This window comes from Bidens hawaiensis, unplaced genomic scaffold (genome assembly GCF_021521415.1).
Source record: "Bidens hawaiensis isolate Kalapana, Puna unplaced genomic scaffold, B.hawaiensis_p1.1 tig00017348_1, whole genome shotgun sequence".
NCBI classification, from domain to species: domain Eukaryota; kingdom Viridiplantae; phylum Streptophyta; class Magnoliopsida; order Asterales; family Asteraceae; genus Bidens; species Bidens hawaiensis.
In genome coordinates, this window is record NW_027492625.1 from 208,479 (window position 1) to 225,586 (window position 17,108).

Sequence of the window (17,108 nt, forward strand, 5' to 3'; positions counted from 1 at the left end):
CTTCCCGAAACATTGCTCATACATGATGTCTGACTCACTACCGGTGTCCGCCAGGACTCTTGACACCTCATAATGAGCGATGTGTGCAGTGATGACTAGAGGACTGCTGATAGACGGACCTCCTCTGATTCTTGGAAAGATTACTTGTTGCTCGCGCCAATCCCCTTGGATTTGCGCGCTTCTCTTCCTCGATCTTTGCCCTTGCCTTCCTCCTTCAGCTACACAGATTCTTTTGAATTTTTTACTGGCTGAGGCTCCGTCTGGTTGTTCGTTCTCTGGTCTTGGGTTTTTTACTAGGTGAGCCAACTTGCCTGATTTCACATCTTTTTCGATCGCATCCTTCAAATGGTGGCATGCATCGGTGTTGTGCCCTGTGGATTTGTGAAACTCACAATATTTTCCACTGTTTGGTGGTCCCTTATGGAGTAATGGCCTGGGGCTTTTAAACTGGACATTCTCTGTGCTTAACACTTGCGAAGGCGTTTTGGTGAGGGGAGTCCATATTCTTGGTAGAGGTCTATTAGGCTCTCTGCCGCCTTCCTTCTTGTCACCCTCTCCGCGATTAAGAATGTCTTTTTGGGGCTGGGCTGAACTTTGTTGCGCTTGCTTTTCTACGGGAGAATAATTGGTTTGTTGCAACCTGGACCATACGGAGTTTTGTTTGCCCCTCCTTTCATTGTTGCGTGGTGCTTCTGTTTGATGCCCTCTATCTCTTGTTCTGTCTTGGGCAATTTGTTTTTCATTTCGCGCGAAGACTCGCGATGCTTCCATAAGCTTAGCCCAAGTGGTTGGCATGCCTTCTCTGTTCACGAGAGCTCTGCGGAGTTGATCACTGCGCGCACCTTGTATAAAGGGAACGCGCGAGAGTTGTTCAGTGATGCCTCCAATTGCAAGAGATTCCTGATTGAAACGAGTTATGTAGTCCTCAATGGTTTCATCATTCCTGCGCACGCAGTGCATGATGTCATCGGGGTCGCGCGTGTGTCTGCGCTGCTGTACAAAGTGAGCCTGGAACTTTTCCAATAGCTCTTCGAATCCATCGATTTGTCCTGTCGGCAAGCTTTCGAACCAGACACGCGCTGCGCCCGTGAGGCAGCGAGCAAACATGTGACACCATGTTGGCATCGTCCAGCTTTCTAGGTTTCCAGTGTTGTACAAACCTTGTAAGAAATCATCTGGATCTGTTGTACCATCGTACTTTCCTAAACCACTTGGCATCTTAGTTTTGTGTTGAATGGGAGCCTTCGCAATGCGCTCAGTGAATTTTGAATGTTTTACCAAGATGGCTGGCCTATACGGTGTGGTTACGTCCACTTGCTCTTTCGCTTGTGGGTTGTATGGTGTGTATAGATCCATCTCAGCTTTGGCTCCAGGTGCTATGTTCATGTGTGCGCGAAGCTGTGAACCTCCTGCATGAGTATCTCGCGTCTTCCTCATGCTGTGCACCTCTTCCTCATCACTAATATCAGCGTGTTCGGTGTGAACAGAATGACCGTCTTCCGGCGCGCGCGCCTTTTTTGTTGTTCCCTGAATGATTTGTTTATCAAATGCGAGCCTTTGTGTTAAGTCGGCTAACTTTTTGTGTTTTACCAGCTCATTGTATTTGTCCATTAAACGCCGTTGTTCGTTTATGAGCCATTCTTTAGGGTCATTGGTTTCAACTTCCGGACCCGTTGGTCCTTTTTGTTTTGTACCAGTCAGATTTTGGAACATGAGATCGTCTGGGGGAGTTCCAGTCTGGCTATGAGGTGTTGTGTTGAAGGGATGGTTACTGGTGGTGCGCGCAGTGTCACGCGGCGCCCTCAGAACCTGATGTCCCTCATTAACATCCTCAAGCTCATTATCCTCCAGAACTTGATCATTGTTTCGAACACCGGAAACCATGGTGAAGATTTTCAGAGAGAAAACTGATGAAATAGTGGTTTTGTTGCCGTTGTAACAGGTGATGGCGCCAATGAAGAAACGTGTATCGACTTACTTGTATTCGATTTACGTTCCTCGGGTATGAGTGTGCTATATCACCGATGGTTTTCCGAGATACGAGTTCTTCCACCTACAAAACGAACAGCACCGTGAGCTTACCCCTCAGAAAGGGACAGAGGGGTCCTCTTTGGGGTAACCCTCCGGTGTGAGAATAAGATATCGCAGAAGAAGATAAGAATGTGAAAATGAGTAAAGGATTCAGAATATATTTCTTGCTTGACCCCAACTGTGGAGGTGGTGTGGTATTTATAGTATTAGGGTTTCCAATGATTGGGCTCAGACCCAATTAGGGCCTTTTTGGCCTCCTCATATTTCTTCGCGTCACGTGTACTTAGGACACCTGGTGCTTTTTCATTGATTATTCTCTGACCAAGGTATTTTACCTGACCCATGTGCCATCACGTGGTGGCACATGGGTTTTGCTGAGTTGTCCACCCTTCATTGGCAGCTGTCAACATCAGCACATTCTTTATTCCTTAAAAGATACATTCTGGAAGGTTGTCTGATGAGTACAATCATGGTTGTCCTTATCCTGATTTGGATTAGACTATTGTCTCATTTGTTGTGTTGTCCTTTATGCGCCTATCCCGGGGATGCGCAAGGTCTTCTCTTTATTCTCACGCGCAGATGTGATATGCGTGAGCATGTGATATGCGTAAGCATATGTAATATGCGTGAGCATATGTGATATGTGCCACACGCAGATGTGTGATGCGTGAGCATATGTGATATGCGTGAGCATATGTGATGCGTGAGCATATGTGATATGCGTGAGCATATGTGATATGCGCCACGCGCATAGGTTTTGGCTTTGTGTCTTCATGACATCCTGATTTCAAGCCTCTTGTCTATATCTTGTGGGTTGACCCGCCCCGCTCGATGTTAAGGCGGGTGCATACCCCTTCAATGGTCAAGAATCAAGATTAAGCAGATCGTTGCAGCTTTAATTTTAAGATAGGTTTGTTCAATTTGTATAAGAACATTGCCGTAGATCGATATTGATGTAGATCGTGATAGTTACATGTTAGGCGAACTCCGGTGACGGACTGACGGCGACTAACTATGTTGGGGCATGGTAATCGGTGGAAGATTGTTGGTGGTCGCCGGATTATTTGATCGGAGTTGATGGTGGTCTAGGTTGAGAGATGAAAATTGGGTTTTGAGTGAAGATGAAGAAGATAAAATGGGTGGGTTGGTGGTGGGTCCCACTAAAAATACCCATTTTAATAATTAAGTTTGTAAGTACACCATTTTGGTAAATAATTAAAAACTCCAAAAAAAAAACATCATTTCTCATATTCTCACTAACACACACACACACTCTCTGCAAAACCCTTACTTATTCTCTCTCATCAAATTCACCATCGATCGTAACAGGTTGAGCCTCAATTAGGGTTTATCCAACCACCTATTCACTCGCATTTCACTCTAATTACTCTTTTATCTTCCACAACAACCTCTTTCTGTTCTTTTTCCTTTATTTCGTTTCAATTTGTTCGTTCGGTTTGCAGGTTTTTGCTTCTACATGAATGCATGTGTGAAATCGGTTGATTATTTTAGGCTAAATGTGTTAGCCGACTGTTAATACTCTTTCGATTCAAGTTATTTGTTGATTTTGGTAGCTGACAGTCTGAGACCGTACGGTTTTTGTAGTTTACTTGTTAGAATCGTTGTGGTGAACGATCGTTTACATGTTATGGTTTGTTATGCCGTTGTGTTGGTGTTTATTGAGTGTTAAGTGGTTATTATTGTTTTTGTAGGTCAAAATACAGCTGCATTTGTGGTTTTTGGGTGTATTAGCAGATAATAAGTGAAATATTGTTTAATTCTTGCTTTGATAAGCTGGTGAAAGATGTTGTGGTGAACGATCGTTTACGTATACTTGTTTGTTTAGCGGTTGTGTTGTTGTTTATGGAGTGTTAAGTGGTTATTATTGTATTTTTAGGTCAAAATACAGCTGCATTTGTGGTTTTTGCAGATAATAAGTGAAATATTGTTTAATGCTTGCTTTGATAAGCTGGTGAAAGATGTTGTGGTGAACGATTGTTAACATATATTTGTTTGTTTTGCGGTTATGTTGTTGTTTATGGAGTGTTAAGTGGTTATTGTTTTTAGGTCAAAATACAGCTACATTTGTGGTTTTTGGGCGTGTATGCAGATAATAAGTAAAATATTGTTTAACTCTTGCTTTGTTAATGTTTTGATGCTTGTTTAGAGTGTGATTTTTATTTTGTTTCTAGTTTTGCTATATCTAGCTTTTGAAATTTTGTATATATATATGTGTGTGTGTGTGTGCATATAATAGGCGTGTGTACGGTTTTGTTAAAACTATTTGTTAGAATCGTTGCGGTGAACAATTGTTTTCGTTGCGGTGAACAATTGTTTTGATATTGTGGTTTGTTTTGCGGTTTTGTTGTTGTTAATGGAGTGTTACGTGGTTATTATTGTTTTTTTTAGGTCAAAATACAGCTACATTTGTGGTTTCTGCAGATAATAAGTGAAATATTGTTTAATTCTTGCTTTGTTAAGCCGTGTTAATTGTTGTTTAGTGTGTGATTTAACTTTGTTTTTAGTTTTGCTATATCTAGCTTTTGAAATTTTGTATACATATGTGTATGCGTGTGTATATAGTATATTTGTGTGTACGATTTTGTTAGTCTACTTGTTAGAAGCATACAATTAAAGTTTTTGTTGATTTTGATAGCTGAAACCGTATGATTTTGTTAGTCTACTTGTTAGAATCGTTGTGGGGAACGATTGTTTACATGTTCTGGTTTGTTTGGGGTTATGTTGCTGTTTATGGAGTGTTAAGTGGTTATTATTGTTTTCTAGGTCAATATACAGCCGCATTTGTGGTTTTTGGGCGTATTTGCATATAATAAGTTAAATGTTGTTTAATTCTTGCTTTGTTAAGCTGTGGTGATGGTTGTTTAGAGTCTGATTTTTCTTTGATGTTGAAATTTTGTAACTTAAGATGGTTTTAGTAGTATGATACTATGATTTGGTGACCTAATTAGCGATGAAGTGAAAGTGCGTTGCTATAATTGCTGTTTGCACTAATTTTTATGTTGTCAAGTGGAATTTTTGTGCATCTTATGGATTGCTTTGTTTCTGTTACTCTGCACTCGTTTGATTTTATTCTACGTGCTTGGGATCATACTTCTTTCATATTTATTTTGTGTTTACCATAATGTGCTTGATTAGAAAGTATACGTGAGGTATCTTGATAAGGGTACTAGAGTTGTTTCTGGAAATGATGGCGTCTTTATTACGATGAAATGTTTGGTGTTATAGTTCTGCTTTATTCTGTTTTTGTTTTTAAATCTCCAATGAGAAGGTTCATGCAGATGTAATCGTGTGTGAGAATTTGGAATGAAATGGGCTTTGTTATAACATGTTGAATTCTTTTGTTGGAAAGTAAATAGTGAATATGCGGAAGTGTGCCTGTTTTGCCTTCTGTTATTTGATAAACATCATATTTTGCTATACCAAAAAATAACTACCATCAACTCATAGAGTACTTCAATTATGTTTTTAGATATTAGTTCTGATGCTTCTGAAAGCTTTTTATCACTGTTTCTGTAGCATTCTTGCTTGCTAAGGCTGTTATTTGTGTAGTTATAGGATTTTTGACATTTGTTTTTCCTTTTTTTAACCTTCTTGTATGCCTTAAATAAGTTCAAGATCTTAACATGAGAAACACTACATATAGCCTGGATATTTATAAATTAAAGTGCTGATTAAAGTTCCTTCACTCTTAGTTGTTTTGTTTGTAATTATCAGTAGTTACAATTTTAGACACTGATGCAATTTTTTGTTATAATGAGACAGGTTTTGATCGATGGAAGAAAATTCACCACCCCCCACTTTAGAGGGGAAGATTACTGGAATTAGTTTTTCTTTGGCCACTCGTCAAGAAATTGTAAGCTTTTCATTTTATTTCACTTTTATGTATCAAATACTGTTTAAAAACTGTTTTTTCTTTCGGTCTAACAACCTTTTGTGTTTGATGGCGTGCACATGAAACTCGAGTAGTGCTTGGCCTCCATTAGTGACTGCCCCATCAGCCATGCGAGCCAGCTGTCCAATCCATTTCTTGGACTTCCACTTGAAGTTGGAAAATGTGAAGCTTGTGGTACAGCTGAAACAGGGAAATGTGAAGGTGTGCAAAGTGTTATCATAATTTCTTTATGACACTTTTGTGAAGTAGTCATTTGCCAATAATTTATTCTCAAGTTCTATTTGGCTTCTGTATTTCAGGCCATTTTGGGTACATTGAGTTGCCCATTCCAATATATCATCCATCTCATATCAGTGAGTTGAAGCGCATACTGAGTTCAATATGCCTCAAGTGCTTGAAGTTTAAGAGCAAAAGGGTATTTGTTATCTATCTTCTTTAGTGTTTTTGTTCTCAGATGGCATAATAATATTCATGAATCGGGTATTCAATCATAAATTACAATATTTTCTAAAATAAGTGAGTTATCTTGTTTTCTCATGATGTTTTCGCCTCTTTTAAGATAAACATGTAATAGCACTGACCTACTACTGATGAACGGAAACGCTTTTACAAATTATAATCATTATTGTTCTTGTTTTAGCTATGTCTTTCTAAAAGAAGATTAGAAAATCTGCATACAAAGACATGCATCAATATCTTAATTTCCATTTTCTTATTTTTGTTTTGTACTTTCAGTTGCAGGCAAAGAACGTTGGCGTGCTTGAAAGAGCTTTTTCCGTTTGCTGCGATGTAAAATCCTATACCAAACTTTATAAAGTTTTAATATATGAAATTTTTGGTTACATTCTCTCTTAATAATTAGTAATGATCTTGGTGAATGCTGATTTCTTTGCTTATCTTTGTCACATGTTTATATAGGAAACTGCTGAGGTTACTGTCTGTGAAAACCAAAAAAAAGACGGTGCATGTTTTTTGGAACTAAAGCTTCCGCGCAAAAGAATAGGAATAAATGAACGTGCCTGGGGCTTTCTTGATAAGTATGGATACCGTTATGGTGGTGGCGCAACTACTCGACCATTACTTCCGACTGAGGTAGTAATTAAAACTAGTTGACCTGAAAAAATAAATAAAATTATTTGATCATTTTGACCTTGCATGATAAAAGAATCAAAAGAGTTTTTGGTGAACCCTCAAAAGTGATTATCGCATCAAGTTAATAACTTCAAACGCACATCTGCTCTATATGTATTAGCTGATGTGTAGTTTATTTAAGATCTTATATCCTTTTTAAAACTTAATGTCAGGTGCTTAAAATTCTGAAGAAAATTCCCGAGGCGACCAAAAAGAAGCTAGCTGCAAAAGGGTGTTTTTTCCAGGAAGGGTATATTATGCAACATCTTCCAGTCCCTCCAAATTGTTTGTCTACTCCAGATGTCTCTGACGGCATAACTGTTACATCTTCGGTTAGTTGACCTTTTTTTTAATCTCTCAACGTTTTGAAGGGTTTTCTTTACCAAATTGGATCATTTTCTATAATATGATCATTTTCTGAGGGGTAAAATTGTCCATTGAGTCAAGGAAAGAAATTAAATCAGTAACAGAATATCACTTCTAACATAGTAACATGTCATTTAATTTCAGACAAAAAAGGTTTATAGTTTAATACTTAATTTAAATTTAGTTCGACGAATGCTAAATATCATCTATTTAAATGAAATCAGGAAGTAAATTCTTCATATCCTGTCAAAAGTCGTACTGGATATAAATTGAAGTTCACACGCAAATCTAAAAAGTTGAGGAATATCTGTTTCTGAAACATCGTTCTTCGTATAAATTGCTAAAACTATAATAGTTTTATACTCAATCTAATATGCAGCTTTGTTTTGTAATATTTTTTTAGGATATTTCAATGCCAATGCTTAAGAAAGTTCTGAGACAAGTTGAGATCATCAAGAGCTCGAGGTCCGGAACACCAAACTTTGAGTCACTTGAGGTGGAGGTTAATGATTTGCAGTTAGCCGTCTCGCAATATCTTCTATCGCGCGGTGCTAAGGTGCTTCTCTTTAAGATGTTTTTTTATTAATCTACTATCTGTTGATGTTGCCCTGCTGGCGGTGCACGCATATAATGTATATATGTGTGAACTCTCGGGTGGGCAAAAGTAAAATTGCACTAATTTTGACGTTATTTTACTAATCTCGTGAAAATAACGTTAAAAGTGGGGGAAGGTTATTCAGGCATCATGTGGTGGCGTTGATAGCCGAAAGACAAGGGCACATGCACCAATCAGCCGGTGTCCCGATGATTGAGTGCTATGTGCCTTATGTCCAAGGCTTGATGCAAAACTACTATCGAGCCGGGGGTCTCATCGGAAGCAGCCTCTCTATCCCTATGGGGTAGAGGTAAGGTTGTCTACATCTTACCCTCCTCAGACCCTACCATAGCATTGCTATTGGTGGGATATACTGAGTACGATGATGATGATGACTATCTGTTGATGTTATATGTGTGTATATATATAATAAATATGTGTGCATATTTATGTGTGTGCGTGTGCGTGTATATATATATTTCTACTATTGTCTCTTGTTAATGAGCTATTTTGTTCACACTATTTATACTTTCTCATTATGTAATGTGTCAAAATGTGTATGGTTCGGCAGCTCAAAACATTTTTTGTTCTTTTATTTAGTAAACAGCTAGTGTGTTTGATATTCATATGATAGCAGAAATTATAGTATCTCAACACTAACCTGATGTTTTAGAAAGTGATTTGGTAGGTTTTAGGCATTGAAAGTACATGTCTGGTGACCCATCCTGATATGTTACTTTCTAGCTATTTTAACTGATTAATTTGTAAGAAATAAAAATAACCAGAATTTACCAATTCATCAAATGGTTTGACCCATTTTGATCTGTCCTTTTGTAGCTATTTTTTGTGTTGTCAAATATTGATTTCTTGATATGATAACATTCACATTTGCTGATTCTGTTGAGTTCTATATGCACTTACGTAGTTAAAGATAGGAGGTATACCCACTATTAGTATTGTTTTTTCCTTTTTTTAATTTTTTTTTCTGTTTTCTTTTATATTTCAGTATGCTCAAGCTCTTTGTATTATGTTTTCTTATATGATACTTGTAATTTTCAGGCCTCCCCTGACAGAAATACACGTTATGCGATTGCACGGACAGCAAGCGATTCGTCATCAACAAAAGCATGGCTTGAGAAGATGAAAACTCTTTTCATCAGTAAAGGGTCTGGGTTTTCGTCACGTAGTGTCATCACCGGGGATCCGTATAAAGGTGTGGATGAGATTGGGATACCCTTTGAGATAGCTCAAAGGATAACTTTTGAAGAACGGGTTACTGAGCACAACATGAAGTTTCTGCAAAAGTTAGTTGATGAGAAACTGTGCTTAACTTATATAGATGGCCAAAACACTTACTCACTCAGAGAAGGGTCCAAAGGTCATACCTTTTTGAAACCAGGCCAAATTGTACACCGGAAAATCATGGATGGTGATGTCATCTTTATCAACAGGCCACCAACGACCCACAAACATTCTTTACAAGCATTGTCTGTCTATATTCATGAAGACCACACTTTCAAAATCAACCCTCTTATTTGTGGGCCCTTGAGTGCTGACTTTGATGGTGATTGTATTCACATCTTTTACCCACAATCTACTGAAGCTAAGGCAGAGGTGTTAGAGCTGTTTGCTGTTGATAAACAACTTCTTAGCTCTCACAGTGGTAATGTGAATCTCCAACTTGGCAGTGATTCTTTGTTATCACTTAAAACACTGTTCAAGAAGTATTTTTTTACGAAGGCTCAAGTCCAACAGCTGGCGTTGTTTACTTCAAATCCGTTACCGAAACCGTCAATGTTAAAGGTGCGTGATTCTGGCCCGTTATGGACGGTTTTGGAGCTGCTTGAGACTTCTCTACCAAGTGGGTTTGATTGTTTGAGTGATAAGTTCGTGACACGGGATAGCAAAATTTTGAAGTTGGATTACAGTAGGGACACGATGCAGTCGATTATCAATGAAATAATCAGCTCGATCTTTTTCACGAAAGGCCCTAAGGAAGTCTTGAAGCTTTTTAACTCTTTACAGCCCATGTTGATGGAAAACTTATGTGATGAAGGCTTTGATTTGAGTTTGGAGGACTTTATTATCCCGAAGGACGTTTTGAAAAGTACTGAAGAACAACTTGAAGAGTTGTCATCTTTGTTATTCCATTTGAGATCCAACTACAACGAAGTGATTGATTTGCAGTTAGAGAAACATCTTCGGGCCTGTAAAGCTCCTATTTCAGATTTTATAACAAGATATTCGTCGATGGGCAATTTGATAGATCCAAAGAGTGACTCAGCTCTTACAAGAATTGTTCAGCAAGTAGGATTTTTGGGCTTGCAAATATATGAAAGAGGAAGATTATATTCTAGAACTTTGACGGAAGATTTGTCATCTCATTTTGTTGGAAACTATCCATTTCCTGAAAAATACCCGTTTGAAGAATTTGGATTAATTAGGAGTGGCCTGTTTAATGGGCTTGATCCATACCAAGAGCTTGTGCACTCAATCGCAAGCAGAGAGGTGATGATTAGGTCATCTAGAGGATTGACCGAGCCCGGTATTCTTTTCAAAAACTCAATGGCTATACTCAGGGATGTGGTGATTTGCTATGATGGAACTGTCAGAAATGTCTGCAGCAATTCGATTATACAATTTGAGTACGGGACGCTGACAAAAGATCTGTTTGCTGCTGGTGAACCGGTGGGAGTATTGGCTGCAACAGCCATGTCAAACCCCGCATACAAGGCGGTTCTTGATTCTTCTCCAAGCAGTAACAATTCATGGAATATGATGAAGGTAGTTTTTTACTTCTAACTAATTTAATGTTTTCTTAGAGGTGGGGATTTTCACCCATTTGTTTTCGAGTGCGTTGATTTGTTTTTTTTTTTGTGCAAACTGTTTGAATCGCCATAACTTTCTTTTAATGCATACACCCTTTAAGTAGTTTTTATCAAGATATTTCGATAAACGTTATATGGTGCCCTTTTTGAAATCACAATTATTACATTATTTTTTATCAAATGTTATCCAACTCGGCACATAAACCCATCTTGCCGCCTCCAGTTCTTAATTGCACGGCTAATGTTAATGAATCTTTCTCTGGTTCTTGTTTAGGAAATCCTGCAATGTGGGGTGAATTTTAAGAACGCTCATAACGATCGTCGGGTTGTATTGTATTTGAATGATTGTGATTGCGGAGAGAAGCATTGTCTCGAGAATGCAGCTTTGAAGGTTAAAAATCATTTGCGAAAAGTCAGCCTCAAAGACGTGGCTAAGGAGTTCCTGATAGAGTATTTCTCTTATTTTCTACTGTTACCTATTAGTTTTTCTGCACTTGATTCTTTCTGAACTTAATGCTGTATATATTAGAGGTAACAGCCAGTAGTTATACACCTCAGTTTGGGCTAAATTCAGTCTCAATAGGTCTAACTGCTCCAAGGTTGCATAATGTGCATTGAAATGCATACAGCCTTGCAAATTGCTTTATTTGAAGAAATTTTGTTAATAATACAGTCTCTAATCAAGTTTAACACAATATTTCTCTACAAAAAAGTAAATGAATAAAAAGTATTTTTTTTGGTTAATTAAAGCCAACCTGACCCTTTTTGACAAAAGTAAAGCGTTACCTGTTTTGATGTGTTACCTAACCTTGTAAAGTTTTCCAGATATAGTTTGTCTTTCGTTTTTTACTCTCCCATTGTAGTTATATAATCTATAATTTTTAACCAGGTTAGAAATTGTTTATGGTTGATAACACTTCTATTCTTGATGATTTCTAACTACAGGCATACAAAAAAGCAAGCAACATTAGATAATGCTGAAACTGAAGTTGGACTTGTTGGTCATATCCATCTAAACAAGGTTCTCTGTGTGTGTGTGTGTGTATAATAACAATAATATTAATAATAATAATGATTAACATTGCAAAGGCGTTACTGAATTTAATTTATTGGTTTCAAAAATTACTTTTGAGCATGTTTAGTCTGCATTAGTTTTCTCATTATCTTGTCTATGATATTTGAGCAGGTACTGTTGGAGGAATCCAATCTTAGCATGGAAACAATTCTAAAGAAATGTGAAGACACCGTGAACTCATTCCGTAAGATGAAAAAAGCTGGCCAACTATTCCAGAAAATTGCTATATTTTGCAGGTATGTAATATGTCATAATTTCATTTAACTTATTTAAACTGTAAATAACAAAGGGATTTGAGAAAAAAAACTGAAAAAAAGTTAATGTGGTTTGATTTCTGCTCACACTTTAGTAAATTAAGATTACTAGAATTGAACTGCTTATATTTGTACGCCTTCTAGAAATATAAAACTAATACCAAACTTATACTTGATTACACACTGTAATAATGGCTATGGTTACTATTTTCAGCGAGTGTTCGTTCCAGCAGTCATCTACGTGGACCCCATGCTTGAAATTTTTTTTGGAAGAAAGTCCTGGTATCCCTTTAGAGAAAACCACACGCGCGTTTGCTAATCAAGTTTGCCCCGTTCTTTTAAACTCGGTTATTAAAGGTATTTATTTTAATGATGCCTGCTTATTTCGAAACATTTCTATTTAAAAGTTGGATTGGTTTATGAATAAGTTGTTACTGTTTAGGTGATCCACGGGTTAAAGAAGCCAATATTACCTGGATAAATTCTGAAACAACAGTGTGGATAAAGAATCCTTCAAAGGATCAGAAAGGTGATTTAGCAGTGGATGTCGTTCTTGAGAAAGAATCAGTTAAAAAAAGTGGCGATGCATGGAGGACGGTTATGGATGCCTGTCTTCCAGTAATCCATTTGATTGACACGACACGCTCTATTCCCTATGCAATCAAAGAAGTCGAAAATCTTCTTGGAATTGCTTGTGCTTTTGAGCAAGCCGTTCAGGTTTCTATCTACTTATTTTATTTGAATTTTCATGTCAATTTGGGGTGGGGTCGGTGTTTGAAACACAGCTAAATTTCTTGTGATAAAATTAGAAACAGACACATTTTTGCTATTTAATGCAATTTGCCCTGTAACTCTGTAAGGCTAAAAGTTTTGTTACATTGTTTTGGGCTTTGTATGATTTCATTTCTTATGCGTACACTGATATCTAACATAACTTTTCTTTTATTATTTTCTAGCGTTTATCTACTTCAGTATCGATGGTTACCAAAGGCATGTTGAAAGAGCACCTACTTCTGTTGGCAAGTAGCATGACCTGTGCTGGATTTTTAGTTGGCTTCAATATATCAGGAATAAAGGCACTAAATAAAACACTCAACTTCCAAGTACCCTTTTCTGAAGCCACAGTATATGTAAGGCGTTGAGTTTATACATACTCTCTAAGAAGTCTTTTATGTTTGACTTCGTATATAACCTTGACAATCTTCATTCATTTTCCTTTTGATTTGTTTTTTCAGACGCCGAAAAGATGTTTTGAAAAGGCAGCTGAGAAGTGCCATTCTGATAGTTTGACTAGTATTGTGGGTTCCTGTTCGTGGGGCAAGCCTGTAGCGGTGGGCACAGGTTCTCGGTTTGATATTCTTTGGGACACAAGAGAGGTTTGTATTTGGTTTCATGGGTTATATGTTTTTGTTTAGAATATTGCATGGTTTATGAGGTGTTTGAAATTTGGATGCACATTTTGAGTAGCAGTGGCAAAATGTGTGGATATTTGCTACGAGTCAAACTGGTTGACTTGAAACTGTTCTTTATCTTTTATAACAAAAATAGTAAAGTTTTTGCCAACTTTTAACCCATTCAAGATGTAGACAATCTGAATTGGCGTGTGTTCGTAGTAAATGGGTTGAAGTTATCGCCTATGGGTTTTTAACGTCTTACCCCAAGTCATGTATACTACTTTAATTAATAATTGCTTAATTGTAATTGATACAACTTCAAGTAGCAAAAGTATCCAAACACTCCAACGCCACACTTTAACACCAACTAATTATTTGATTATGATTTATTGAATTATCATGTAACGACTTTCAATAATATAATCCTGTTTTTTAGATGAAGCTGGACCAAACAGACGGGATTGATGTCTACAACTTCCTCCATTTGGTAGGGGGCGGTTCAGAGGAAGCCGACAGCGGATGTCTTGCTGGTGAAGTTGACAGCTTTGACATGGATGATAACTTTATGGAAGCAGGGTCACCTGAGATTGATTCGGGGCTTGCTAAACCATCTTTTGAAGATGGTTTAGATTTAAGTTTTGGAGGAATGGATGTTGATCAATCAGGCTGGGGAACGGGCCCCGCTCCAGAAAATGGTACATCAAGTGGCGGCTGGGGAGCCGCTGTCAAGACTACACCAGCAGATAATGGTGGATGGGGAGCCGCGAAAGCGGACCTAGGTCAACCGAGTGAATCTTCTGGTGGATGGGGTGCTGCCCAAACTACTACTACACCAGCAGCAGGTAGTAGTTGGGGAGCCGCGAAAGCGGACCTAGGTCAACCGAGTGAATCTTCTGGTGGATGGGGTGCTGCCCAAACTACTACACCAGCAGCAGGTAGTAGTTGGGGAGCAGGGAAAGCGGACCAAGGTCAACAGAGTGAATCTTCTGGTGGCTGGGGTGCTGCCAAAACTACTACACCAGCGGCAGGTAGTAGTTGGGGAGCAGCGAAAGCGGACCTAGGTCAACCGAGTGAATCTTCTGGTGGCTGGGGTGCTGCCAAGACTACCACACCAACAACTGGTGGCAGTTGGGGAGCAGCGAAAGCGGACCAAGGTCAACAGAATGAATCTTCTAGTGGCTGGGGTGCTGTCAAGACTACTACACCTGCAGCTGGTGGTAGTTGGGGAGCTACAAAAGATAAGCAAGGTCAACCGAATGAATCTTCTGGTGGCTGGGGTGCTGCCAAGACTGCTGCACCAGAAACTGCGGGTGGCTGGGGAGCTGCAAAAGATAAGCAAGGTCAACCGAATGAATCTTCTGGTGGATGGGGTGCGGCCAAGACTGCTGCACCGGAAACTGGGGGTGCCTGGGGAGCTGCAAAAGATAAGCAAAGTCACCCGAATGAATCTTCTGGTGGATGGGGTGCAGCCAAGACTGCTGCGCCGGAAACCGGTGGTGGTTGGGGAGCTCCAAAGTCTGATCAAAGTCAACAGATTGGATCTTCTGGTGGATGGGGTGCTACTAAGACTACACCGGAAATCAGTGGTGGTTGGGGAGTTCCAAAGTCTGATCAAAGTCGACAGACCGGATCTTCCGGTGGCTGGGGGCCAACTAAGGCCCAGAAAGATGTTGAGCCATCTGGACGGGGTGCAAAGAGTGAAACGGAACCTGAAAAAGATTCTGGTGCATGGGGTTCAAAGACAAGTCAAGACGAGACTGCAACGGGTGCAGGATCAAGTGCATGGGGTCAAAAGGTGGTTAAAGCGGATGATGGACCAGGCTGGGGAAAAAAGAAGAATGAGGTTGAAAATGAGAAGGATTCAAGTGCTTGGGGTCAAAAGGTGGTGACCAGTGATGCACCCGCTTGGGGTGAAAAGAAAATTCAAAATGAACCTGAGGAGTCAGGGTCTGGTTGGGGTCAGAAAAAGGACCCAGTGTCTGCAGAAAAGGGTCAAGAAGATGGCGAACAGAAACATGGTTCGTGGGGCTGGAACCGTAAGGCTGAGCAAAAACCGGACCAAGGTGGGGGTTGGAAAAAGAAGGAAAACTGGGGTCCAAAACGAGACCGGCCGGCTCGACCAGTTGGCGGACCAAATGATGCTCCAAGACCAAACGTACCGTTAACCGTGACAAGACAACGCATTGATTTATTCACTTCTGATGAACAAGAGATCCTTAGTGTGATTGAGCCTATAATGCAATCTATCAGAAGAATCATGAATCCAGTCGGGTAATATTAATTTTCTTTTTCATTTAATGCTTACATTTTTCAAAAAAACATGTAACATGATATTACTAACTTTTTGACTTTTTGAAGGTCCAATGATGGTGAACCTTTGTCTGCCGATGATCAAAAGTACATTCTTGATAATATCTTCGCTCATCATCCAGATAAAGCTCAAAAGGCGGGTGCGGGTGTTGATTACATCATGGTAAACTTAAGCCCGCTACATTTTGTTTTTTTTCATTTAATCAATTGCATAGAATTATCTCAATATATTTGATTTTATTAATAAATTTGTAGGTCACCAAGCACACACAGTTTCAAGACAGCAGGTGTTTTTTCGTGGTATCAACCGATGGGAAGAAAGAAGACTTCTCATACCGTAAATGTCTCGAGAATTTCGTGAGGAGTAAGTTTCCTGACAAAGTTGATGAGTTTATTCCCAAGTATTTCAGAAAGAACCAGCCACGTCCTCCCATGAACAGAGATGAAGCTGGGACCCCGCGGACTCCACGTACCCCTGGTTCTCGGCCAGGATGGGGTCGTGACTCTAACGTGGCAGGTGATGACTCAGCAACACCTGCCTCCGGGTGGAAGAAGGATGCCAGCACAGCACCCGAGGAGGGTGGGACGCCTGCTGCAATAACCGGATGGAAAAAGGAGGCTAACACAGGACCAGAGGAAGGTGGGGTGGCTGCAAGTGGGTGGAAAAAGGAGGCCAGCCCAGCACCAGAGTCAGGCGGTGCATCTGGAAGCGGGTGGGACCAGGCAGGAGACGGTGGTAATGCGAATAAGTCGGATTGGGGTTCTTGAATAATTGTTTGAAACAGTAGGTTGGTTAATGATTTTGGGATATGGTAGATATAACTGATGAATGTAGTGTTGCGTAGGATCAGGTACATGTGGATGTTGATGCATGCATGGTATGGTATGCAATGCATGCATGATGAATGGTTGATGATCAAGGAATGGTTATGTATAAAAGTTGTTTTGCTTGAATGCATTCTTCTTGAAATTGGACCGGTTGGCTGGCCCAATTCTCGGATACATATCCACCTATTTGATTGCCAATCGATCCGTAAAAACAGTGCATAAAACTTTATGAAATCATCCCTAAGTTATGTTTTTAGCATTTTATGTTGTAGAGTATATGTATGTTTTCAAAACCCAGCATTAACCACAGTTGGAGAATGTGTGTTTTAGCGTCTATGTTTATGCTCAGTTAATTTGTTGACTAAAGGCAATAGTAATAATGC

The 17,108-nt window shown here is 39.3% G+C and overlaps 1 protein-coding gene across 1 annotated transcript; it reads left to right on the forward strand.

The window, feature by feature from the left end:
* Positions 1-3,322: 3,322 nt before the first annotated feature.
* On the forward strand, positions 3,323-16,727 carry LOC143553651 (DNA-directed RNA polymerase V subunit 1-like). The gene is made up of 19 exons (XM_077043597.1): positions 3,323-3,360; positions 5,815-5,905; positions 6,019-6,145; positions 6,244-6,359; positions 6,680-6,733; positions 6,863-7,036; positions 7,249-7,407; positions 7,845-7,997; positions 9,096-10,820; positions 11,139-11,314; positions 11,810-11,885; positions 12,051-12,175; positions 12,408-12,550; positions 12,636-12,910; positions 13,150-13,323; positions 13,429-13,569; positions 14,024-15,858; positions 15,946-16,060; positions 16,153-16,727. The coding sequence occupies exons 2-19, from the start codon at positions 5,825-5,827 to the stop codon at positions 16,663-16,665; spliced, it is 6,162 nt and encodes a 2,053-aa protein (XP_076899712.1). The 5' UTR covers positions 3,323-3,360; positions 5,815-5,824; the 3' UTR covers positions 16,666-16,727.
* The last annotated feature ends 381 nt before the right edge of the window (positions 16,728-17,108 follow it).